The sequence below is a fragment of the Pagrus pagrus genome, assembly GCF_965226575.1.
Source record: "Pagrus pagrus genome assembly, chromosome: 16".
Lineage (NCBI taxonomy): Eukaryota > Metazoa > Chordata > Actinopteri > Spariformes > Sparidae > Pagrus > Pagrus pagrus.
In genome coordinates, this window is record NC_140200.1 from 7,819,081 (window position 1) to 7,839,711 (window position 20,631).

Sequence of the window (20,631 nt, forward strand, 5' to 3'; positions counted from 1 at the left end):
ACCCAGAATTCAGGACTTTTCATGTCATGTTCATGTCATCGATTTTCTCAAAGTAATTCATGCTCAAACTTAAGTACTGAGCATTGAAGCACTGAAGCAGCACTGAATGTAATATCACGGCCAATGAAGAGTATAAAAAAAGTATTATAACATCTTTTATTTATATATTTATATATATCTGCAATGAATATTAACACTTTCACTTAAAAAATGTAAGGAAATTAAAATACTCTTTCAAAAACATGTTAAATGAGTAGTTTTTTGGCCTTAAAGCTATATTTAACAAGATCTGTGTAGCTTAGTGTTTTATGCACAACCCTGAGAAATATATTAATATATTAATACGACACAGAATCAAGATTTGGTTGCAAGAAAGTGATTTTTTAGAGTTAATTTAGTTAGAAATAAATAAATAAATAAATAAAGAGCTATTGTTATTAATGTGATAACTGTAACAATAGTACCAAAGTAACTCAAGCTGATGTGATGATAGATAGAAAAAATATATATATTTAAACACAAGAAGAAGTGTTAAAAGGGCAGGTGTACTAAGATAAGGCTTCGGCCCTGTTGTGTTTGTTTGTGTTTGAACACTGGGTCATTTTGACCCAGAGGTAGAAAGTTTGCTCTTGGTCTGAAAAACAATAATTAACAAAACATTGTCACCATTCAGTCTCAAACCCTGTTTGAAATTAAACTTGTTGTATGATGTGACCCAGATTTAAAGTGTAACTAGTACACATGTCTTATAAAAGCACACAGGGGACTATTTAGCATGTATTTATTTAACGTTGTCATGTTTTACCTTCCATAGAAAGCACTTTTTATGTGTTTGTGCCTGGATACACTGCAATTAAAGCCGTTTTTCATGAATGAATATATAATCGATCATGTTATCCACATATCTTCGGGGTAAAAGAAATAAACCAGATTATTAATTTACCAGAACAGAAACAGAAACTGTCACAGTTTGGTCGTCTGTTTGTTCAGACAGTCGGCTGTTCCTCCTCACCACTCTCTCCATCCTGCAGTACAGCTTCAGGGGGTTACTACAGAGCAGAGGGCCGCTCATACAAAATGCAGGAGGAGGTTCCTAAACGCAGCGTCTCCATTGGCCTGGGCCCCGGGGTGCTGCGCTCCACGCAGGGCGCACCGAAGGCAGCGTTGGAGTCCGGAAAACGAAAGCCGATGAGGACGGACACCTGCGAGGGTTTTGTGTTTGTCCCCGAGAAGAATGACGGAGACGGTAAGTCAACACAAGCAGTCTGCAGCTGTTGATCTGAGTTTGTTCTCACCCTGGACACTTGTTGCGTCCTGGCAGTCCGCTTTGGCGCTTTTGTTCTTTTACGCATAGTTTATAGAGGCTTTAAAAAGTTAACGATGCAGAATAGGAAGTATGTGCAAGTGCTCACATCGAGACTGAATGAGAGAAGTGTACGTGATGTGTTCGCTGTCGATATTGTGTAGCTGTACATGGTGCACACGGAGCAGAGGCGTTATTAGCTGCACAAACTTTGGCCTACTTAGACGCATATTAACTGTTGCTGTGTCGCCAGCCAGCATCAGAGGGTCAGAGTACAGCAGCATGCGGGTAATGAGTGCTGTTTCTGTTGATAAGTGGATGATGAGCCTCCTGGTGTTTGAGGAGCAGGGGCGGAAAAAACATAAGAAAGGGCACCAGCACACAGAAAGGGCACCCTGGAGGGCACTTTATCATGTGTTATCTACCGCTCTCTGTCCGGCAGCAACATAACGTGCACTACAACAGTTTGTTTGAGTAATAATTTGTACAAAAATGTCTTAAAAGATAGTCCATATAGGAACAGTCTGCTCTCAAGCGAGCTCAGAGGATATCGGCCGACCCATCACGTATCCTCCACACAGAATATGAGCTCTCGCCCAGTGGCAGACGATACAGAGACAGTCCCCCCACTGTAAACTCAACTGTTTTAAAAATTCACTTGTGTCTACCTCTATCAAACTTTAAAAAAAAAGCTGCTTGAGGCTGAAGGGATTGTGCATGGTGTTTTTTATTATGGGGTATCCATTCGTAACGTATCGTATCACATCGTATCGTATCGTATTGTATCGTATCACATCGTGTCGTATTGTATCGTATCGTATCGTATCACATTGTGTCGTATTGTATCGTATCGTATCGTACATCTACTTCTTCTCTCTAATTGAAAAATCCAGAATCCATGACTATGCCTTACGCCATTTGAGGGAGGATGATGGAGGATGCCCCCTTTTTTTATGTTCGGCAAAATCACCAATTCATGTTTCATTCTTTTATTGCGTGTTTTGTCTCTTTTTTGGCGACTTAATAACGCAGTTAAAATAGGAGTGTAGGGATGTGGAGGGGGGCTTTAAATTTGAAATGAGCACAGTTTGTTTCACATGTTTGTTTTTGTGTCTGCTTAATTAATTTCCCCACTGTTTTTACGACCTGTCGAACCCTCATGTTCACTTACTCTCTCTCTCAGTTATTGAGATTGATTACATGCACGGTGTTGTGCTCTGCTTGGTTGCAGTAGCTGGTAACCCCCCAGAATGTATTTTATTTTCTCTTTCGCTTCCTCTCCTCTCACATACCTCAGCCACACCCCATGGAAGATGTTTTTCTAATCTATCCATCTGTTTCTGTTCCAGTCTTTCTGTTCTTATCTCACCTCAGTGCCCTTTTAACATGAGCTTGTCTTCTTCCTCCAGTACAGGGATTCAGGCAGCGCGGGCCTGGACGATGAGGAGGAGTTTGTGGATATGCTGGGGGAGAGGAGGAGCAGCAGTGATATTGGCTTTTCCCTCAGGACCTTCAGCCCTCACCCCTACAAAGGAGCCCTGTCCTGCTCCACGACTGACCTCAACAATGCCGTGCTGGAGTCCCAGTATCTACGCTACATGGCCAAGGAGGTGGGACCGGGCGGGATTAGAAAAAAAAGATGTATTGAAGAAGTTTCACACTGTTGTCACATGGGGTGGGTTTTTTTTTCCTGCATTCCTCGACAGATCGCCATGGAGACGGGGTCATCGGTGGACGAGGTGAGAGAGGACGCCCGAGGGATTTTGGAGGAAATGTCTCAAAACCTGCAGCTGGGCTTCGTCAGGCTGATGGCCTACGTACTCGGCAAGGTGTTCAAGAGACTCTTCAGCAGCGTCTTTGTCAACATGGAGGGACTCAACGCGGTCAGAACCAGAGTACCACTCAGTACTGCAGTCTGAACAGCAGCACGTTACAACATATGCTATTGATAAAATGCTTGATGTCTCTGTTTCCGTCACCTTGCAGCTCCAACAAGCCATTCAGGAGAGTCCTGTGATCCTGATGCCCAATCACAGGAGCTACATGGACTTCTTGGCTATCTCCTACATCATGTTCAGCTACGACATCCCCGTACCTGTTATTGCTGCAGGAATTCGCAAGTATCTATAATAATTAAAACAGCAGAACGTTATGGATAAAAACATCTCTTGTCCAAAATGCCATGACGCTCACTTCTCCCTCCCTCTGTTTATTCCCCCTCCTCTCTGCCATGAAGCTCTCGCAGGGATGAAGCTGGTCGGAGAGATACTGCGCCGCTCCGGAGCTTTCTTTATCCGACGTGCCATCGGCTCTGACAAACTGTACTGGGCGGTGCTGTCAGAATACGTCAAAACTATTGTCAGGGTAATAATCTGCCACATCATCCCTTTTTTTGAAATTCACACAATCCACATTTGCCAAGTTAAGACTGTTTGATGTGTTTTGTGTAGAGAGGATTCGCTCCCGTGGAGTTTTATGTGGAAGGCCTGCGGAGTCGCACACTGAAGTCTTTGACACCCAAATTCGGTAAGTGTTGTGTTAATGTGTGTGCAGTATGTGATTGTTTTGGGGCCTTGTGGTGTATTTTAGGTATTTTCTGCCCCTGCATCTGCTCATGCATTGCACTTTTTACAGTATCCGCCTGTGTCTGCAGGTATGATGCACATGGTGCTGGAGCCATACTTTAAAGGTGAGGTGTATGACATCGCGCTGGTCCCCATCAGCATCAGCTACGACCGGGTGCTGGAGGAGTCGCTGCTCGCCCACGAGTTGCTGGGTATCCCCAAACCCAAAGAAAGCACCATGGTACGTCCCGGTCACACTACCCCTCCATCACTCCTCCACCAACATGTTGTGTGTTAAATGCATTTCATCCATTTCTTTGTATTTGCAAACAACATTTTTTTTAATTTCTAACCTCATTAACTCATTTGTGGAGGTCAGAGGGGTTCATGTTTGAATAAAGCTGATTATTCCTGGCTCGCGCTTCATCCCCCAGCGTTGCTCGTTCTCTGCAGGGTCTGCTGAAGGCGAGCAAAGTGCTCCAGGAGGATTACGGCAGCATGCATGTGAACTTTGGTCGTCCCCTGTCGGTCCGGCAGCTGTGTGAGGGCAGGATAAACCGCAGCCAGTACAACCTCATACCAAGGTGGAAGAAAAAGAAAACATCTTATCATTTTATTTTACATATCTCTCAAAGTTAAACAGGGCTGTAGTTTGGCTGAGAATTTGAGTTAATTTTTTAATGTTTTACATATTGCACCTTAAGCTTTTTTCATTATAATTACATTTATTTAAGTTTTTCTGTCAAATGAAGTCAAATTAGTCTAAAAATATACAAATAAGCCTTTAAAAGTTTTACACAATACAGCAGACCAATGTAAACTCCTCTTTAAGTCATGATAAACCTCCAAATTTGCAGAAATACAACCAAAAAGCATGACGTCAGTGTCCTCAGTACTAGCTACAGCCCCGCAGTCATGTATTGTCCTGCTCACCCCCTCCTCCTCCTCCTCCTCCTCCTCCTCTCTGCCTTTACATCTATTCACAGAGACCTCCCCCAGAAGCCCAGTGAAGAGGCTCAGGACTGTGTGAGTTGGCTGGCTCATCTGATGGTACGGATCCAAGAGGAGGGCTCTCTGATCAGCCCCTGGTCTCTGATGGCCTGCCTGTTGCTCCAGGCTCCTGCCACAGTCTTATCAGAGGAAGGCCTGCTGTGGCATCAGCTCACAGAAAAAACCCTCTGGCTCAGGAAGCTGGCGCTGGACTTTGGGGCTCGTCTGAACTGGCCTGGTGGGTGACAGGATGATTGGATTTGATATATTTACTGGAAATATTGTGTCTAAACTAAATTTGGTCCGGCTGCAGCTGCACCAGTCTTGAGTTTTCTCCTTTCATTGGGCCTTTTATGAGATTTCTTTTCCCTTGAATGACCAGCAGGTGGCATTTGCATATTACATTATGAGTGAAGCAGACTCAGGTAATGCAGAAAGGTACCTGACACAGGTGGATGTATTCAGATCCTTTACTTAAGTAAAAGTACTAATACGAAACAGTAGAAATACTTCATTAGAATTAAAGTATAGTTATAAGTATAATCAGGAAAATGAACTTAAAGTTTTAAAAGTAAAAGGACACAATGCAGAAAAATATCAGTCCGCCCTTTGAAATCTTTCTATTTGATCCGGTCCTGCTTGTATAAAATGTTGGGTAGTTTATCAGAAAACATCATAAAACAGCAGTGAGCGTGAGGCCTCCAGCCAATAACAGCACACCTGTACGGTGTGAGGGCAACCAGGTGCCAGACCGTAAGCGCTCATTGGGCATGCGCTTCAGGTGCGGTGGAGCCGGCGAGGAGGAGCCAACTTAAAATGTTTACAAACCGCATCTGACGAATCGATCTGCCTTTTTAAGCGCAGTACTTGAGTAAATGTACTTGTAACTGAGTGTGTTTCCCTCTCACCTGGGGACACTGAAGACTCCTCCGACCCCGTCTGCGGTAGATCAGACAGATTAGATGAATGTGTGTTGGCACAAGTGTTCAGATTCACTTAGGAGATGTTCAGTGGATTAATGCACTGTAAGTAACTTATCCTAAGAGGACCCCACTGAACTGTCTCGCTTCACAGGTCTCAGGTGTGTGTGCAGACACACGCATGCACACAAACACACACATGAACAAATAGAAACTGATCTGAGGTCGATGCAAGCCCCTAAAACTCAGAACTCCATAACGTGGAGACCTTTTCCTGCAGGACACGTCCCTGACTCGGATGTGATGTCATCCAACATGGCCATTCATCGCTCCGCAGTCCACCGTAAAGCGGGACGCGTCTTCCTGGTTCAGGAGGACGAGCCTGCGAGGAAACATCCCATCAGCCCGGAGGAGGGTGTGGCCAAGATGGCGGCGGCCATGCTGATGCTGGCCTCCTACAGGAATCAGTCCGTGCACGTTTTCCTACGTCCTGCCATGCTCGCGACAGCCATACAGATCACAAAGAGCACGCAGAGAGGTTAGACGTGACATATTCTTCAACTAACTCTGTCCTTAAGGAAATAATCCGCTGTCCTCTTGCTTAATTGTGATCCACTGTTCTGTTCACAGATGAGCTCTTCGCCTTCTTCTGCTTCCTCCAGGACGTCTTCTCCAACGAATTCATCTTCATTCCGGGAAAGTCATCGCAGGTAATGATCTCATCTTTCAGGGCTCAGGGCGTCTCAGGACAAAGATTATAAAGAGGATTATTGTTCCTTTAAACCTGTCGAAGAAATCTTGGGAATAAAATGTGAAGTGCTAAACGTGACCACAGCTTGCAAAGATGTGTGCAACCTGCATATGTTGTTGATGTTATGTTTATCTGCCTGCTGATGTCTGTTTTCATTACTCAGGACTTTGAAGAGGCGTGTTTCCTCCTGAAGAAATGTGGAGCGGTCCACGTCAGTCAGCAGGAAGTGAAGGCGTCAGACACGGGGCTGGAGGTGTTATCCTTCCTGCAGGCTCTTCTACAACCCTTCATAGACTCTTATCAGGTCCTTTGACTTTTGCCTCCTCGGATTGTGATAACGCACAACACACCAGCTAAAGTCCAGGTTTCTCTGTCAAAAGTTGGGATTCATTTGAATACAGATGTCAGTGATTACGCCACACACTTATTAGGTATTTAGTTCCACTGAAGACACTGAGGTCATGATGTCTTTTCAGCAGCCCTTGGGTAGTTTGCATTCTCCAGTAGAACACTTTGTACTGATTTTAGCTGATTCTGGTATTTTTAGACGAGCATCTTTAAATGTGAGCAGTTCAGGTCGACAGTAATGAATGAATAGACAAATAATTCAGCATTTCTCCAACAGAATCTTATTCCTGGTAGTGTAAGATAAGATAAGCACTGAAGCAGAATCGAGATCCTCGTGTTGGAAAATCAATCTTCAGCTCCTTATTTTACAGAGCTGTAATCTCCAAATAATTTTCCAAAACATTACCCCGAAATAATTATTTAATTTCAAACTAAAAATGATTAATATGATAATGATGGACCGTATAAAATATGTACGGAGCTTCCGGGTCTGAAAAGTGAAGCCAAACTAGAGGTGTCTAAAACCTACAATATTTCTAATGACCTGCAGGGGGTGACTCCACTGGTTTCAAAAGAAGTCTGATGGTATGCAAGTTATGAGAAAATGATCCCACTTCTAACTTGATTTTTTGCCTCAGTAAACAGTTTCCTGATGAGTTTATGGTCTCAAGCTCTAGTTTCAACTCCTCTTTAATACAGCATGATGTTCATTTAGTAAATTATGGTCCCATTTAGAGTAAAATAGAAGATAAAGCAGGGTATGCATAAAGTGGTGGCTACCTAGTTGACAAGTTGCTACGACAGCGTTTCCTCAAGTCCTCAGTCAGAACAACTTCATCTCTAACTCCAATGTCTTATTTGAAACAGTAAATATAGGTGGTTTATGTTCTTCTGTTACGTCCAGGTGATGTTCAGGTACCTCTGTGAAGAGGGAGTCCATGTGTTCTCTGAGAAACAGTTCCAGCCTGCTGTGAGAAACTTGGCGACAGATCTCATCCTCTCAGGTACAACAGAAACGACCTCTGACCTCTAGAGTCATCTCCGACCTTCATATCAGCTTTCACCGCCGTCGTCTCTGTGCGTTTCAGGTGAGCTTCACACCTACGAGGCCCTGTCCTCAGACATGCAGAAAAACGTCCTGTCGGCTCTGCGGAGGCTGGAGACGGTGACAAAGTTGAGGGCGTGAGTAACGAGATTAGCCCCTGCAAGTCTGTTTGGTTTTAAGCTCATTTTCTGTGGTGATGGATAAGCTGTCTGTATTTCTGATGCCAAACTGACACTTGTTCGGTTAATCTGTCTGCTTGCACGATGCAGGAGGTATTCAGATCCTTTATTCAAACATACTACAGGAACTTTTATCTGGTTTAAACGGTCTGAACTTAATATTGATGCCTCCAAATGACCTACATAATCAATCCAGATGAGAAGAAAGGCTATTTCTGTTTAATAATTATTCTTAATGCCTTTCACCTGGTCGGGTTCTCACTTATCGAGGATCAAGGAAGTCATAAAAATTCTAATTATCTTTGATGGCAGATTGCCAGAAAATTAAAATTCCTCGTCTTAGCTTTAAGTAAAAGTACTGACACCTCACATGAGAAATACTCTAGTACAAGTTCAAGTCCTACATTGAAAATGTTATTTAGGTGAAAGTATGTAAATATATATCAGGAAAATGTACTTAATAACACAAAAACGTATTAAAAGGTAAAGGACTCGGCACTGAAAAATGTCCCCTGAGACTGTTATACTGTTATATATTATATCATTACATTATTACTAGTCATGTATTAATGTAAAAGCAGAATTTTAGTGTTGTAGTTGGTTGAGCTCATTTTGAACAATTATTATAGGGCTGAAACTAGAACCTGACCAGTACAACCATATTGGCTGTTAATGGTGTATCACAGATATATTGGTATCAGCTTACATGTTGTCCAATTAAAAACTGATCGTAAACTGTAACTAAAGCTGTTGCATAAATGTAGTGAAGTAAAAAGTCCATCCAAAATGTCGTGGAGTAGAAGCAAAAACTAGCACGGAAAAGAAAAGACTCAATGAACTACCTCATATTTGTACTTGAGTACTGTACTTATACTACAGTTACATCTCAGCACTGTGTTTTCTCATCTCAGGTCTGAGCAGAACGAACACAAAGTGGACAAAGCAGCTGTCAGAAGAATCGGAGACGTACTCTGTAAGTTGTGATAAAGCGTCTGTTATTATTTATAGATGAAACCTTTGATCCAAGTCGCCCTGCAGCCGTTAAAACGCTCATACTTAAATAACCTTGCCATGTGTCTGAGATTTTGTTTTTGCCCTTGCTTGTGTTCGGCTGCCAACAAATCCTGAGGGGATTTCTTTTCCTTTTCCTCTCTCGCTGTAGCTGGGAAAATCCCTCCCCAGATGCTCCAGACTCCACCTGACGCAAGACTTTAGTCTCCGTTGGAACGGATCCATCTCCATCATCAGCTCACAGTTCTGTTAACCCCTCTGTGAACCCGGCCTTCCTTCCCCACTTTACTTCTTCTCCTCTCTGTGCCTTCATGCAGCCGTCAGTCGAACTGCAGCACCTTAATTCTGCACTCAGACAAAATACTTTCTATCCTGGACGCCGGCGGTCTGACTTAACCTGGCGGCGCGCCACTCTCTACGTTTTTTACCTTAATCTCTTGGTGTCCGTGCTAAGATAAAGCTACAAACACCTGACACGGTGGCCTAAAGGTTACAGTATTGCTGATTGCTATAATCAGAACTGGTTGATGAAGAAAGACGTATATATGACTGATGCACTCGTGATGCCTGTGGCTCAAGATACTGAACCATTACTGTACGTTAATCAGTTATATTGTGTTAGTATGTTTTTCTGTATAGATGTATAGCTGGGTGATATCTTTAATCAACTGAGTGAATGAACAATTCAGTTAAATTCAGCTTGATTTCAGGAATAATAAGTGCAATTAGTAACTAACACTGAATAATGACACTTTTGATTGTATGGTAACACTTTGTAATAAACATTGTTAATATATGTTGTATTTATAGTTGAATAAACTTTAGTTGAAGGAGACATTATGCTCATTTTCAGGTCCATCATTTTATTTTTGGTTACTACTAGAATAGGTTTACATGCTTTAATGCTCAAAACACGCTTCAGTTTTCTCATACTGCAGCACTTATTCCCCTGAAACGTGAAGTTTAAGCTCCTGTCTCTTTAAGGCCCCCCCGGAATACCCAGTCTGCTCTGATTGGTCACCTCACACACGCCTGAGCCAGCTCGCTCCTCATGTCTCTGGTCGGCTCTATCGCGTTTTAAGCTTCCAGTTAGCTTCACTTCTCTTATGAATATAGGCATAAATTATGCAAATATGTGACATGGTGACGTCATGTGATGTCAAGAAGTCATAGAAATTAAAGGCGGGACTACTGACGAGGCGTTTCAGGAGCAGTGTTTTCTGTGGGAGAGAGGAGCTCCCGTTGGCGAACAAACTGAAGGAAAGGAAAAAAACATAAAAGCATAATAGGTCTTCTTTTATAGTTATTTCACTGTTAGTAATAATAATAATAACATGCTTTATAAACTGTTCATTAAGCAATTGTAAAGGTTTATAAACATCAGTTGCAATTTTTACAACAAACAATTGCTCAAGAAATTGTTTATAAAGCTCTTCGATGTTTGTTAACAGTGAAATAACTTTTGGATTAAAGTTTAATTAACTGTAAACTTACCTTTAATTAACGATGATTATAAAATGTTACCGATTGTATGTACATTAAGGTCCAATATGTAAGAATTTTTGTTTAAACATTCAGAAATTAACTAAAATTAGCAACAGAATATGAAGAAATAACAGTTTTGACGTTATGTTGAGGACGTCTATGTATTGTGTTGCAGAGATACCCATTGACCTTAGCATGCTAACCAGCTAGCCCGGAGCCAGTTGGTACCTCAAGAGGTGATTGTCCGATAGTAAACAACTTCAGTCAGCTAATATGACTGCTAACTGCACGGCTGACTGAGTTTACTAGCTACCGCCAGCTACAGTTAGCAATAGTTAGCGGTTACCCTGGTGAAATGCTGCCCCGTTTGTTTGGACTATGAATCCGACAGGTGGGGCACTTCTTACGTACTGCACCTTTAATTTACCGATAAAAACCTAAATACCATAACAATGTAAAATACCATAACCCATCAAAGATGTGAAGTTTTGTAAGTTTGAGACATTTATTTTAACTTCTTTACAATAAATGTAAAACAAATGTAACAAAATGCACCATAGATTCTTGAATTTTTCATTCTTTAAATATCTGTTGTGTTGCTTCTATTCCCTCAACAACAGTGGGTGGCAACCAGAGGTCAGAGTTCAACCTCCTGTCATCTCCGCCTGCACCTGTAACACCCCTCAGCAGTTAGAAGAAGGCCTCTTATGTGCCATTTAATCTGGATATTGTTATACATGGACACAGATTATCTATAGACAGGTGGTACGTCAACTTTAATGCGTAAAGCGCTGACAGGGTCTTGACAGAACACCGAGATGTATTCCAACACTTTAGAATTCAGCTTCTTCTCGCTCTCCTTGGCTCTGTGCCGCTCTTTGTCCCATCTGTCCTTCTCGCCGTTCATTTGGGAGAAGAGGTTGATCTGGATGGTGCGCAGCGTGGCCGCCAGGACGTAGAAAGCTCCCTGCATCATGTGGCAGAAGGCGGCGCCCACGCTGAGCGCCGCGCCCATCAGGTTGGGCACCGTCTCGCACACCACGCACATGCCCTCCAGGAGGTGCAGCGTGCCTTTCCTGGCCAGCGGCTGGCTCTGGTGGTGGTAGCCGTGGGGAGAGGGGGTCTGCTGGGCATGGTTGATCAGGTACCTCGCGCAGTCGGCGAAGTGGGTGGCGGCTCGGCGCAGCGGGAGCAGGGCCAGGTACAGGTGGCAAGCAGCTTTGGTGAGAGCGTGGAAGAGCAGCCGCAGCTCAAGCACGGCATTGCCTGGAGATAAGAGGGTAACGGGGTCAGCTGGAGTCTAATTTAACACCGTGGCTAATGTCAGCAACCATTACAAACAGCGTCTGCCACTGGATTAAAGTTTGCGCTCCAGCAATGTGGGCGGCGGTGAAGTCTGTCAGCTGATCCGAGCGCACAGCGGGGGGCCCGGCGCGTCATTACGCGCGGCCTTCAGCACGAGACCCAGACTCTGAATAGATAACCAATATCCAAAATCCATTAGGTTAAATTATATTTCTTTCTACTGAAGTTTCACTTTTGTAAAGAGTATACCTTTAGACAATTAAGCCTAAGGACCTGTAGAGTAATTGGTCTCAAAAATGCGTCCTCAAAAACCCGTTTTAAAAGAAACAAGACTTTACGAATCATACATTAAATTAGGCCTCCTTACCCACAGACTTACTCTACAAAACATAATGTCTAAAGCTTTTCATTCTGAAGCACACTTGTGCGTCAAATGGCAGAGTATGTCTAATAATTCCTGATCCAAGATGTCCCAGTGCGTCTTTCAATCTTTGATTCTAGCCTGATTGATAATGAATTATTTGCAAAACTGTAAGCAAAGACACATATGTTTCATCCACCAAGAGACACAGTAGACAGCCTTTCTTACATTTTACGCAGAGAGATAAATAGCTGTATTTCCTATGTCAGGTGTCTCCGCCATAATGTAAAATCCCTCTGCCACAAACTTCCTGAAAACCTCCCAGATCTCCACCAAACAAAATTTCCTCTTACCGTCTATAAAGCAGAAAATCCACAGCAGGGCAATACTCGCTGCCAGCGACGTCCACCAATCCATGTAGCCTCCCCCCTGTCCTGGGCCCGGCAACGAAAAGAAAGAAAGCAGGGAAAATCCCAAGTTATGATCTGGCCAAGCCCTGCCCTGTCTTTACGCAGCTAATACCTGCACATTAAGTCGTCGCATTCTCCCTCCGCAGGTGTCGGAGTGCTGCAGCCTCTGCGGAACACCTTGAAAGTGCATCTGAGGTGTCGACAGGCGCATTAAGAGCAGCAGACTCTGTAACCTACTGCACCTATTGACACTTCTGTGCTTCAGGAAAGCAAACATTGCAATCAAGGAATTACCGGATTATTAAAGACATTTTTAAATATTATTTTGTAATGTTTTTGAATATTTTCCCTCTGCACAGTCGTTTATCAAAAGCTATATTGCATTTTTACAAATATTTTCTCTTCCTCACTCCTCATCTATTTAAATATAATTGATTGGATGTCAATCAGTGCCTCCATTCCTTTTACACGTATGAGAGTATACCTTAGTTCCCTGTACGCATACAGCCACCATGTGTTTACTACCAAGGCTGCGTTGGAGTCAGATTGTCTGGACACACGTGAGTGCCAGACAAGGTGGGAGTCATTGTAGATTTTACCATTTGAATTAATACATAAATGAAATCAAATAAATTAATGTTGGTGTTATTCATGTGGGGGTCATACCTGTCACACCTGTAGCCAGAAATCTGCTCCATGCTAAATCTAAGGACTTTTTATGCAGTATATGGCTGAGGTCTGCCTTTTTTTTAAATCTTTTTTTAATTTAACTTTATTGAACATTGACATCAGACAGTCAAAAAGGCACATCATGAACATGTTCACATAAGCTTAACTGAGCGTGAGTAGCAAACAGACAAATAAAAATGTTTACAACCTAAAAATTATGAGATAATTGAATAATAAATAATGAAACATAAAACACATAAATAAATAAATAAATAAATAACACAAGTGGTCAATCAGGAATCAGGGCATATAAATATTTATATATTTATATTGTAATATAATATTTTCCAAACTTTCAGTCTGAGCTCCGTGTCTCGCGCTGAACGTGCGTCCTGCCTGAGCTTGTGCGTCGGTGTCATGGCAACGGAAAAACCTTCAGACGGCAGGACACCTGAAGGAGGAGGCGGAGGCGGAGGAAGGCATCTCCCTCTTTTTAACTCCACTTTTCTAAACTGAAACAACTCAGAGGGGCGACTAAAAGCTAGCCGACGACACACATGTACAATGTTACAACCTGCGTTTTACTTTGCAAACTTCTGACACCAAACTTGAGGCCGTTTTTGTCAGTTTAAGCTAATTTTTGCGGTTTTCCAAAGGAACGTCTGACCAACGCGTCCTCAAGTCAGCAACGGTAAGAAACCACATCATTGCTGTGGTGACGAGCTGGTGAATTCTACATTATAAGTCACTATTTCGTTTGCATCTAATTCAATTAATGCAATACTGCTCTAATCATCTTGTCATTGAGTAATACAGTGATACTTAGCATGTAGCACTTCAGACTGCTAGCTAACTTCAGATTCAGGTAGGGGCCACTAACAGTTAGCCTCTAAGCTAGTTATCGCTGAAACTATTTATTTCCGCGTGATTTAGGGATGAGACCCAAGAAGAAGAACCCTGCCTGTGGTGTGATCACCTTCCACACACCTTTACCTGTCGGCCTGCTGAAATCAGAGGTAAAAACACACCAAACAGTGTACATTATACTAAGAACAAGCTTTTAAATGAATCAGAACAGGTATTTTCAGCACAAATACTTTTTTCCAGCATTCAGTATATGTTTTTTACAGCAGGATGCAGCCTAATTAATCATTAACCTTAGGCAATCTGTGAACAATAAGGTTTTAATTGACTCCTAGACAGCACTTCAACTGTTATAAAGGAGATTTATAAGGAGTGAGAGGGTTATCTTCACTTTACTGCCTTTACTGTAAAAGTGAAGGCAGTGAAACTGAACCCCTGCCAGCTAACAATTTATCACCGGTCTTCTTAGTGTTAGGGAGGCTGTGAAGCTACAGTACTCGTCTGAAAGCTCGGCTGCTCCTCTTTGTTTCTGAATGTGCACTGCTGGAATCTCTGTCCTTGGAAAGATGAATGGAAAGGTTTCAGGTTGTTGTCAGACAGATACGGTAGCCACCGTAATCCTCTATTAATTCAGGACAATAGAGAAGAAGAGGCCTGGTGTGGGATCAGGTGACATCCAAGTCCAATGTCCTGCACATGAAGATAGTGGTGTTAACTCAGACAGACACACAACGAGCACAGCAAAGAGGGAAGCTGCCATCTTTGTACTTGAAAGTTATTTTTTTAAATCCCCAGAGTGCACTGACATACATGTCCCCACCGTATGTGTCCGCGTAACAATGAGACGCAGCTCAGGTTACCAGGTAGTGACGTGACCTGTCAGTGCCTGTTGTGCTGGCCTCTGTTCACCTACATGATTGTGTCTGGTCTGTCTGTCTGTCTGTGAACTCAGGCTGGGATTTCCAAAAGTTTACAGACCATTTGATCTATGTTAAAATCTAAAGTGCCTGCTGTAAACTGTAACTACAGCAGGTTTTGTTTATGACACAATTACAGAAGATGAGTGTCACAGACATCTGACCCCACTGGTGTTTCAGGAGGACATGGCAGACGTGAAGGACGCCACAGAGAGCAGAGAGAGCCCGTCTCAGCCGAGTGCGAGGAAGAGGAGCACCTCTAAATGTGTAATAGCAGAGAAAAGAGACGAGGCCTCACCATCTGGGTCACAGCCGAGCACCAGACAGGACTGGCTCTCTCACGCCTCCCTCAGACAGCTGCAGGTATTACACTCAACCAGACTCATACTCATATTTCATACCATGATATCTTTACTTTTACTCAAGCGTGACTTTTGGGTACTGTGTTCAGGCAAAGGTGGAGGCTGAAAATCAACAGCTGAAAGAAATAATCCAACCTTTACTGGCTACAGAAAATGGTTTTTTGAAGGTAAGATGCCCAACACTTTACCATTTATGGTTTCTGTAGCTATTCTCGAGGCTGATGCCACAATCACAAGACAACATATCGACCTTTGTGTCTGTAATTTGCATGTTGTTGAAATGTGCCTTCATGGAGGAGCTGGAGAGGTTTCTGAGCCAGCGTGATGTGGCAGAGCTGAGGCGGAGGGAGCTGCAGCACAAGCGCTGGACTGAGCGTGTATGGATTCCCCTCCAGAGGAGGGTGGAGGAACATGTGTCCAGCTGTAGCCCGGTGGAGGCGAAAAGACGCCAGAGCTTATACAGCCACTACCTCCATCACTGCAGCGCCAAGGTAATAGTAATCCCACCATTCAGTCCTGCTTTGGAAGCAGTAAATTAGCCCTCATGTTGCTACTACAGACAGGTTTTGCCTTCATGTTTAATGAGATGCTTGTGTTTTCCTTTGCTCATTAGTGCAAATACAGATGAAACTCACACAAGATGTTGAATAATCTAACTTACTCTAATTGTTATGTATTTCATCTTTAGGGGTTTGTGTTTCTAGACACATATGATCTAAGAGAATACAACCCTTTCCTTCTCAACATCAAAAAGCCACACTACCTCAAGGTAATTATTTCATATAAATAAACTAAATAATAAATTAAAAAGAAAAGCTTTGGGCATATTGAAGTAGTCAAAATGTGTCTGTTACTGACGACATATCCACTGCTCTGTTCCTAGTTCAGTACGGCGGACTTCAAAGACCCGTTGTACCTTCAGTTACATGAAAGCCAGAAGGAACAGAGAAGAGCCTGTTCTTGTGAAGCAGGTATTTTCCTTCTATAACCAAAATAAAATAAAGGACCTATAATGAATGCTCTCCTTTGAGTTTGAGCTGAGATATCCAGACGTTTCCTCTTAAATTTGGAGAAATTAAAGTAAGATTATCTAACTTTTGAGGTCGTATTCATGAGCAATAAAATGCAGCCTTACTTGGTCTGGTATGACCAGTAGCTTATGGTGGCTAATTTAAGCAAACTTAAAGGTGCGATATGTAAAATTGTGGTTGAAAACAATCAAAAATGTACTTAAATTATCAACAGAACGTGAAAAACGTACAGTTTCGACATTATGACAGTGTTGCAGAGATATCTGCTGAAGTTAGCACCTAGCAGCTAACCAGCTAGCCTCGGCCTGTCTGGTCAAAGCTCCTGTGCTAGCGGAGTAAACAACACTTCCCCAGTTACCTGAGCTTCCAGTCCTGACCGCTAGCTGCAAGGCTTACTGAGCTAACTAGCTTACGGCAGCTACAGTTAACAGCAGTTAGCGGTGACTCTACTCTATGCTGCTCCCTGTTTGTATGCATTCAACAGGTGGCAACTTTTTACATATTGCACCTTTAAAGTATAACTGTATAACCCACATTACTGAGTCCTCTTACCATCTTCCTGTCTCCTCTCCACTTATGCTTCTGTTACATTAGTTAAACGTTTGAGCTAAATGCTAAACAGTAGTTTGGCATGCTTAATTATCCCATTACTGTCACTTGTAATTGTAAATCCTAATTAGATGTCAAGTTTCACACGGATTGTGATGGTTTTTTAAATCACCCTTCAAATTATAAACCAATCTTCCTTCCGTTTCAGGATGTAAATACAAGCCACCTCAGAGTGTTAGTGCTCTGAGTGAGTATGCGGCGTCTCAGGCAGACATCCTCCGACAGGCCTCATCTAATTACGCAGCCTCAGCATCTCCAGCGAAGGACGAGGCTGGAGGGAGGAAGTGCAGCAGGTAAAGACATAAGGTGTTGGGGATTAACAGCTGCCACACGACATCACTTAAGGATCACAGCGATGTTAAAATAAGCGAATAATAGGTGAAAAGTAATGTCGCACAAATGTGTCTCACGCAGGCTCGACACCGTACCGTACCACATCGAGGCGACTGCCGCACCAGATGGAAGGTGCCATCAGAACAGCTGCTTCTTCTCCAGATGTGCAAGTCGACAGCAGCCAGCGTGTTTACATCAATCCTCGTCTTCATCAAAATAAAATCCAGGTTTACCACGAACCTTCATGTATAACTTCTACCTCAAAAGTAGTGACACATTCAACCACAACAAAGACAAGATGTTTACTGTATGTACAATTTATTGATGCCATTTCCAGGATTTAATAGCAGACTTTACATGAAACCCCAAAGTTACACCACAGGATGTGTATGACGTTACATTATACAGTAGTGTGCAGCATTTAAAATATACAGCATTAATATAGATGTGTGGGGCAGTGTGCGGCTGTCAGGGTGAAATAATAACAGAATCTGTGAGTTATGTCTTCATATACACAAATAAAGACATGTTTGGACCGGCTGTATGTCTCCGTTAAGTGTAACAGTTTGTAAATATGAAAACTGCAAAATCATTTAACAAATCCACCTGGTTACATTTTAAGGTTTGTGTGGTTGCGTTTCCAAGTGGTGAACATGAAAATATTGGCATTTATATTCAAATTTCAGCTGGTTTGATGATCACGAGAACACCCGTCTTCTACAATAAATGGCTGCTTCTGAGGTCATTCTACATTTTTGGCAAGATCTCCTTCACGTTCGGTCTCGGTGGCTCAGGGAAAAACAAGGCACTGACTGTAAAATCGAGAGTTTTTTTAAAGGCAACTGATACAAATAGGCACTTTGAGGCAAGTGTGTGGCTGTTACTCATCATGTAAAATATCTTCTTCTTCATTTCTATAAAATTAAGTGGTGTGTGTGTGCCCCTAGGTCTGGCTGTGTCATTTGGTCGGCTCATAAAGCTGCAGGTCCAGTTTGACCCAAACTTCTCCGGTGGGGACTTCATGCAGTAGCAGGCGACGGTTCGCAGCCCCTTTGCTCTCCATCTCTTTCTTTATGGTGGCCACAGGAACTTCAGTGCGACCCAGAAAATCTAAAGAGGCAGAAAACAGTCATTTAGTAAAACAGCTTCAAATGTATAAAGAAAGAAGTAATTAAATCTGAGAGGAGCCTAATTAGATTTTTCAGGGTTATACCAGCGTCAGTGTCTTTTTTCCTCCTTTTATTTTGAAAATAACAAGATTTTCAATGTTCTTTATATTTTGAAAAACCTGCTAATATGAACATTTAAATAAAAAATAAAAAAAGTTTGGATTTTGTACATTTTTCATTGATGTTTGATGATTTATAATGGTGATGAACGCTGGTTGGAGGGGCCCCCTACAGGCTGTCTGCACTACAACCCCTCACCTGACAGGTAGCGCTTATTTCAAGGCCGCAAACACAATAAGAGTCAAGACACAAAGACAGAAAACAGGAAAAGGTAAAAGCAGCATACATAAAAAAAAAAAAAATAGTTGAAAGAGGAGCGTCTGTCGCTTTAAATCTGTTCAAACAAGCGAGGCAGACATCAGAACCTGGCATGATTCCCTTCATCCTGTACACACAGGACAAATTGGACAAAAAGCCTAATAATCCATTCTGTTTGTGTGGACATCAGTGTGACGTGTGACTCATCCACTGACCATCTGGTGAGAACTGGTCCTTCTCAAACACAGTGATGCACAGGACGTCCTGGTAGAGGTCTTTGATGAAGAACTGGCAGTTGAAGTTCCACTTTGGGTTCAGGGTGTCGCTGACCGGTCTGGAGGTGTAGCACTGAGCCCCCATCGTCAGCTCACAGTACGGATTACTCTTACCTGGAGAGAAACAATACATCTTATGTAAGTATTGCTTTAAAGAAACTGATACGGATGGACGGGATCGGCGTTCCTTCACGAGGCCTCACCATTGGGTTTACAGGCTCTGAGCTCCTGGGCTTCAGCGACGGTTACCAGCAGTCGGCCGATACCGCTGCTCTTCAGGGAACGAGCTAAAACAAACAGACAGTGAACAGTGAGTGGACACAGATTCTTCTCAAAAATCTCTCACACGTGGTCAGAAGTTACCTTGGTAAGCCTTCTCTCTCCTCTTCTTCTCCGTCTCTATGAAATGTTCGGACGCCGCTTTGATTTTCTGGACCCACGCTGTCCTAGAGACGCAAGAAATACACACAGTAAATCCTTTCACACGGCATGATCAGGTTATCGGTGAAGTGTGTGAAGGTGTGCACGTGTCTTGGCTACCTCTCGTTCAAGGTCTCGGTTTTGAGCGTGTAGACACGATCGATGTGCGAGACGTGGAAGAGCGGCTCGTCGCTGGACGGGTCGGGCGGCATTTTCACCAAGACTTCGTTAAGAAACAGTGGCTGGAGAGGAAAAACTTTTTAGACCCTCCCTTTGCACTGCTTCATAAATAAGCAAAGTTGTATTCAAACACAACAAAGGTATTGAATTCCTGTGTGAGAAAAGTGCCTCTTGCTTACTGTTTTGTACATCTTCAGCTGGATGCTGGTCTTGAGGCTGAACAGCTTGTCTGGTCCTGAGGATGAGAAGGGTTTGGCGCTGTGTGTGAGGAGGAGGAAATCGTTGAAGAGGAAAGCCCAGAGCTCCCTGCTGCTTTTGGTTTTGTAAAGCCGACCGCTGTGGAGCAGCTTGCGAGGCCCGAGGCAATTAGTCAGCGAGTTGAAGACCAAGTGCTGAAAGAGAGAGAGAGACGGGGAGGAAAGTGAGGCGTGACTGAGGAGAAGAGGGATGTAGGAGAGGAGGGAAACTGTCAAGTGCAGTAAGTGCTTCAGTGAAAAACGCTTCCTGGCATCGCCGTGTGCATTTGTTTTATGCGCCAGACAACATAAATTCTGATGAGAACGTGTCGCGAAGCTGCAGAGTCCGACTGTGTTTACCTCTATAGGTCCCTCACACTGGACGTGGCTCTGGATCCACTCCAGCCTGTCCGAGCTCTCCTTCTCCCGGACTCCCTCGTTGACCTGAGAGCACAGCTCCTCGGCTCGCTCCAGAGCTTCTCTGAGTGGGTTGCGGTCTGCGTGGCCGTCTGGGGTGTTCTCCAGGATCTGAAGGAAATGAGACGGATTAGAGAGAAGTCATGAAATCACTAATAA

At 43.2% G+C, this 20,631-nt stretch overlaps 4 protein-coding genes across 10 annotated transcripts in view; 2 read left to right on the plus strand and 2 right to left on the minus strand.

Moving 5' to 3' along the window:
- Positions 1 to 1,129: 1,129 nt before the first annotated feature.
- On the plus strand, positions 1,130 to 9,946 carry gnpat2 (glyceronephosphate O-acyltransferase 2). The gene is made up of 16 exons (XM_084377048.1): positions 1,130 to 1,246; positions 2,713 to 2,913; positions 3,010 to 3,186; positions 3,290 to 3,419; positions 3,540 to 3,667; positions 3,754 to 3,829; positions 3,957 to 4,108; positions 4,321 to 4,451; positions 4,854 to 5,095; positions 6,058 to 6,315; positions 6,408 to 6,487; positions 6,692 to 6,832; positions 7,781 to 7,880; positions 7,965 to 8,058; positions 9,012 to 9,073; positions 9,263 to 9,946. Exons 1-16 carry the CDS (start codon positions 1,235 to 1,237, stop codon positions 9,313 to 9,315), a joined length of 2,037 nt encoding a protein of 678 aa, XP_084233174.1. The 5' UTR covers positions 1,130 to 1,234; the 3' UTR covers positions 9,316 to 9,946.
- A 1,257-nt stretch (positions 9,947 to 11,203) lies between these two features.
- On the minus strand, positions 11,204 to 12,688 carry LOC311271613 (uncharacterized protein). Its single transcript, XM_084377366.1, has 2 exons — positions 12,616 to 12,688; positions 11,204 to 11,862 (listed from the first exon to the last, which is right to left on the minus strand). The coding sequence occupies exons 1-2, from the start codon at positions 12,677 to 12,679 to the stop codon at positions 11,345 to 11,347; spliced, it is 582 nt and encodes a 193-aa protein (XP_084233492.1). The 5' UTR covers positions 12,680 to 12,688; the 3' UTR covers positions 11,204 to 11,344.
- Positions 12,689 to 13,772: 1,084 nt separating this feature from the next.
- Positions 13,773 to 17,696, plus strand: fam228a (family with sequence similarity 228 member A). Of its 2 annotated transcripts, none has more exons than XM_084377895.1 (9): positions 13,773 to 14,032; positions 14,275 to 14,357; positions 15,303 to 15,485; positions 15,574 to 15,651; positions 15,781 to 15,975; positions 16,173 to 16,253; positions 16,368 to 16,455; positions 17,273 to 17,417; positions 17,539 to 17,696. In XM_084377895.1, exons 2-9 carry the CDS (start codon positions 14,277 to 14,279, stop codon positions 17,675 to 17,677), a joined length of 990 nt encoding a protein of 329 aa, XP_084234021.1. In that variant the 5' UTR covers positions 13,773 to 14,032; positions 14,275 to 14,276; the 3' UTR covers positions 17,678 to 17,696. The 2 variants fall into 2 exon arrangements, with proteins under 2 accessions (XP_084234021.1, XP_084234022.1); XM_084377896.1 differs by having other exon boundaries at positions 15,784 to 15,975.
- A 62-nt stretch (positions 17,697 to 17,758) lies between these two features.
- The window catches only part of itsn2a (intersectin 2a), a 40,893-nt gene continuing 38,020 nt past the window's right edge, over positions 17,759 to 20,631 (minus strand). For all 6 annotated transcript variants that reach the window (XM_084377893.1, XM_084377890.1, XM_084377894.1 and 3 more), the window contains 7 exons: positions 20,416 to 20,583; positions 19,999 to 20,211; positions 19,760 to 19,881; positions 19,583 to 19,665; positions 19,423 to 19,506; positions 19,160 to 19,333; positions 17,759 to 18,567 (listed from right to left, as the gene is read on the minus strand). In XM_084377893.1, coding sequence (XP_084234019.1) covers positions 18,416 to 18,567; positions 19,160 to 19,333; positions 19,423 to 19,506; positions 19,583 to 19,665; positions 19,760 to 19,881; positions 19,999 to 20,211; positions 20,416 to 20,583 — 996 coding nt within the window. In that variant the 3' untranslated portion in view covers positions 17,759 to 18,415. The remainder of the gene's footprint in view (positions 18,568 to 19,159; positions 19,334 to 19,422; positions 19,507 to 19,582; positions 19,666 to 19,759; positions 19,882 to 19,998; positions 20,212 to 20,415; positions 20,584 to 20,631) is intronic.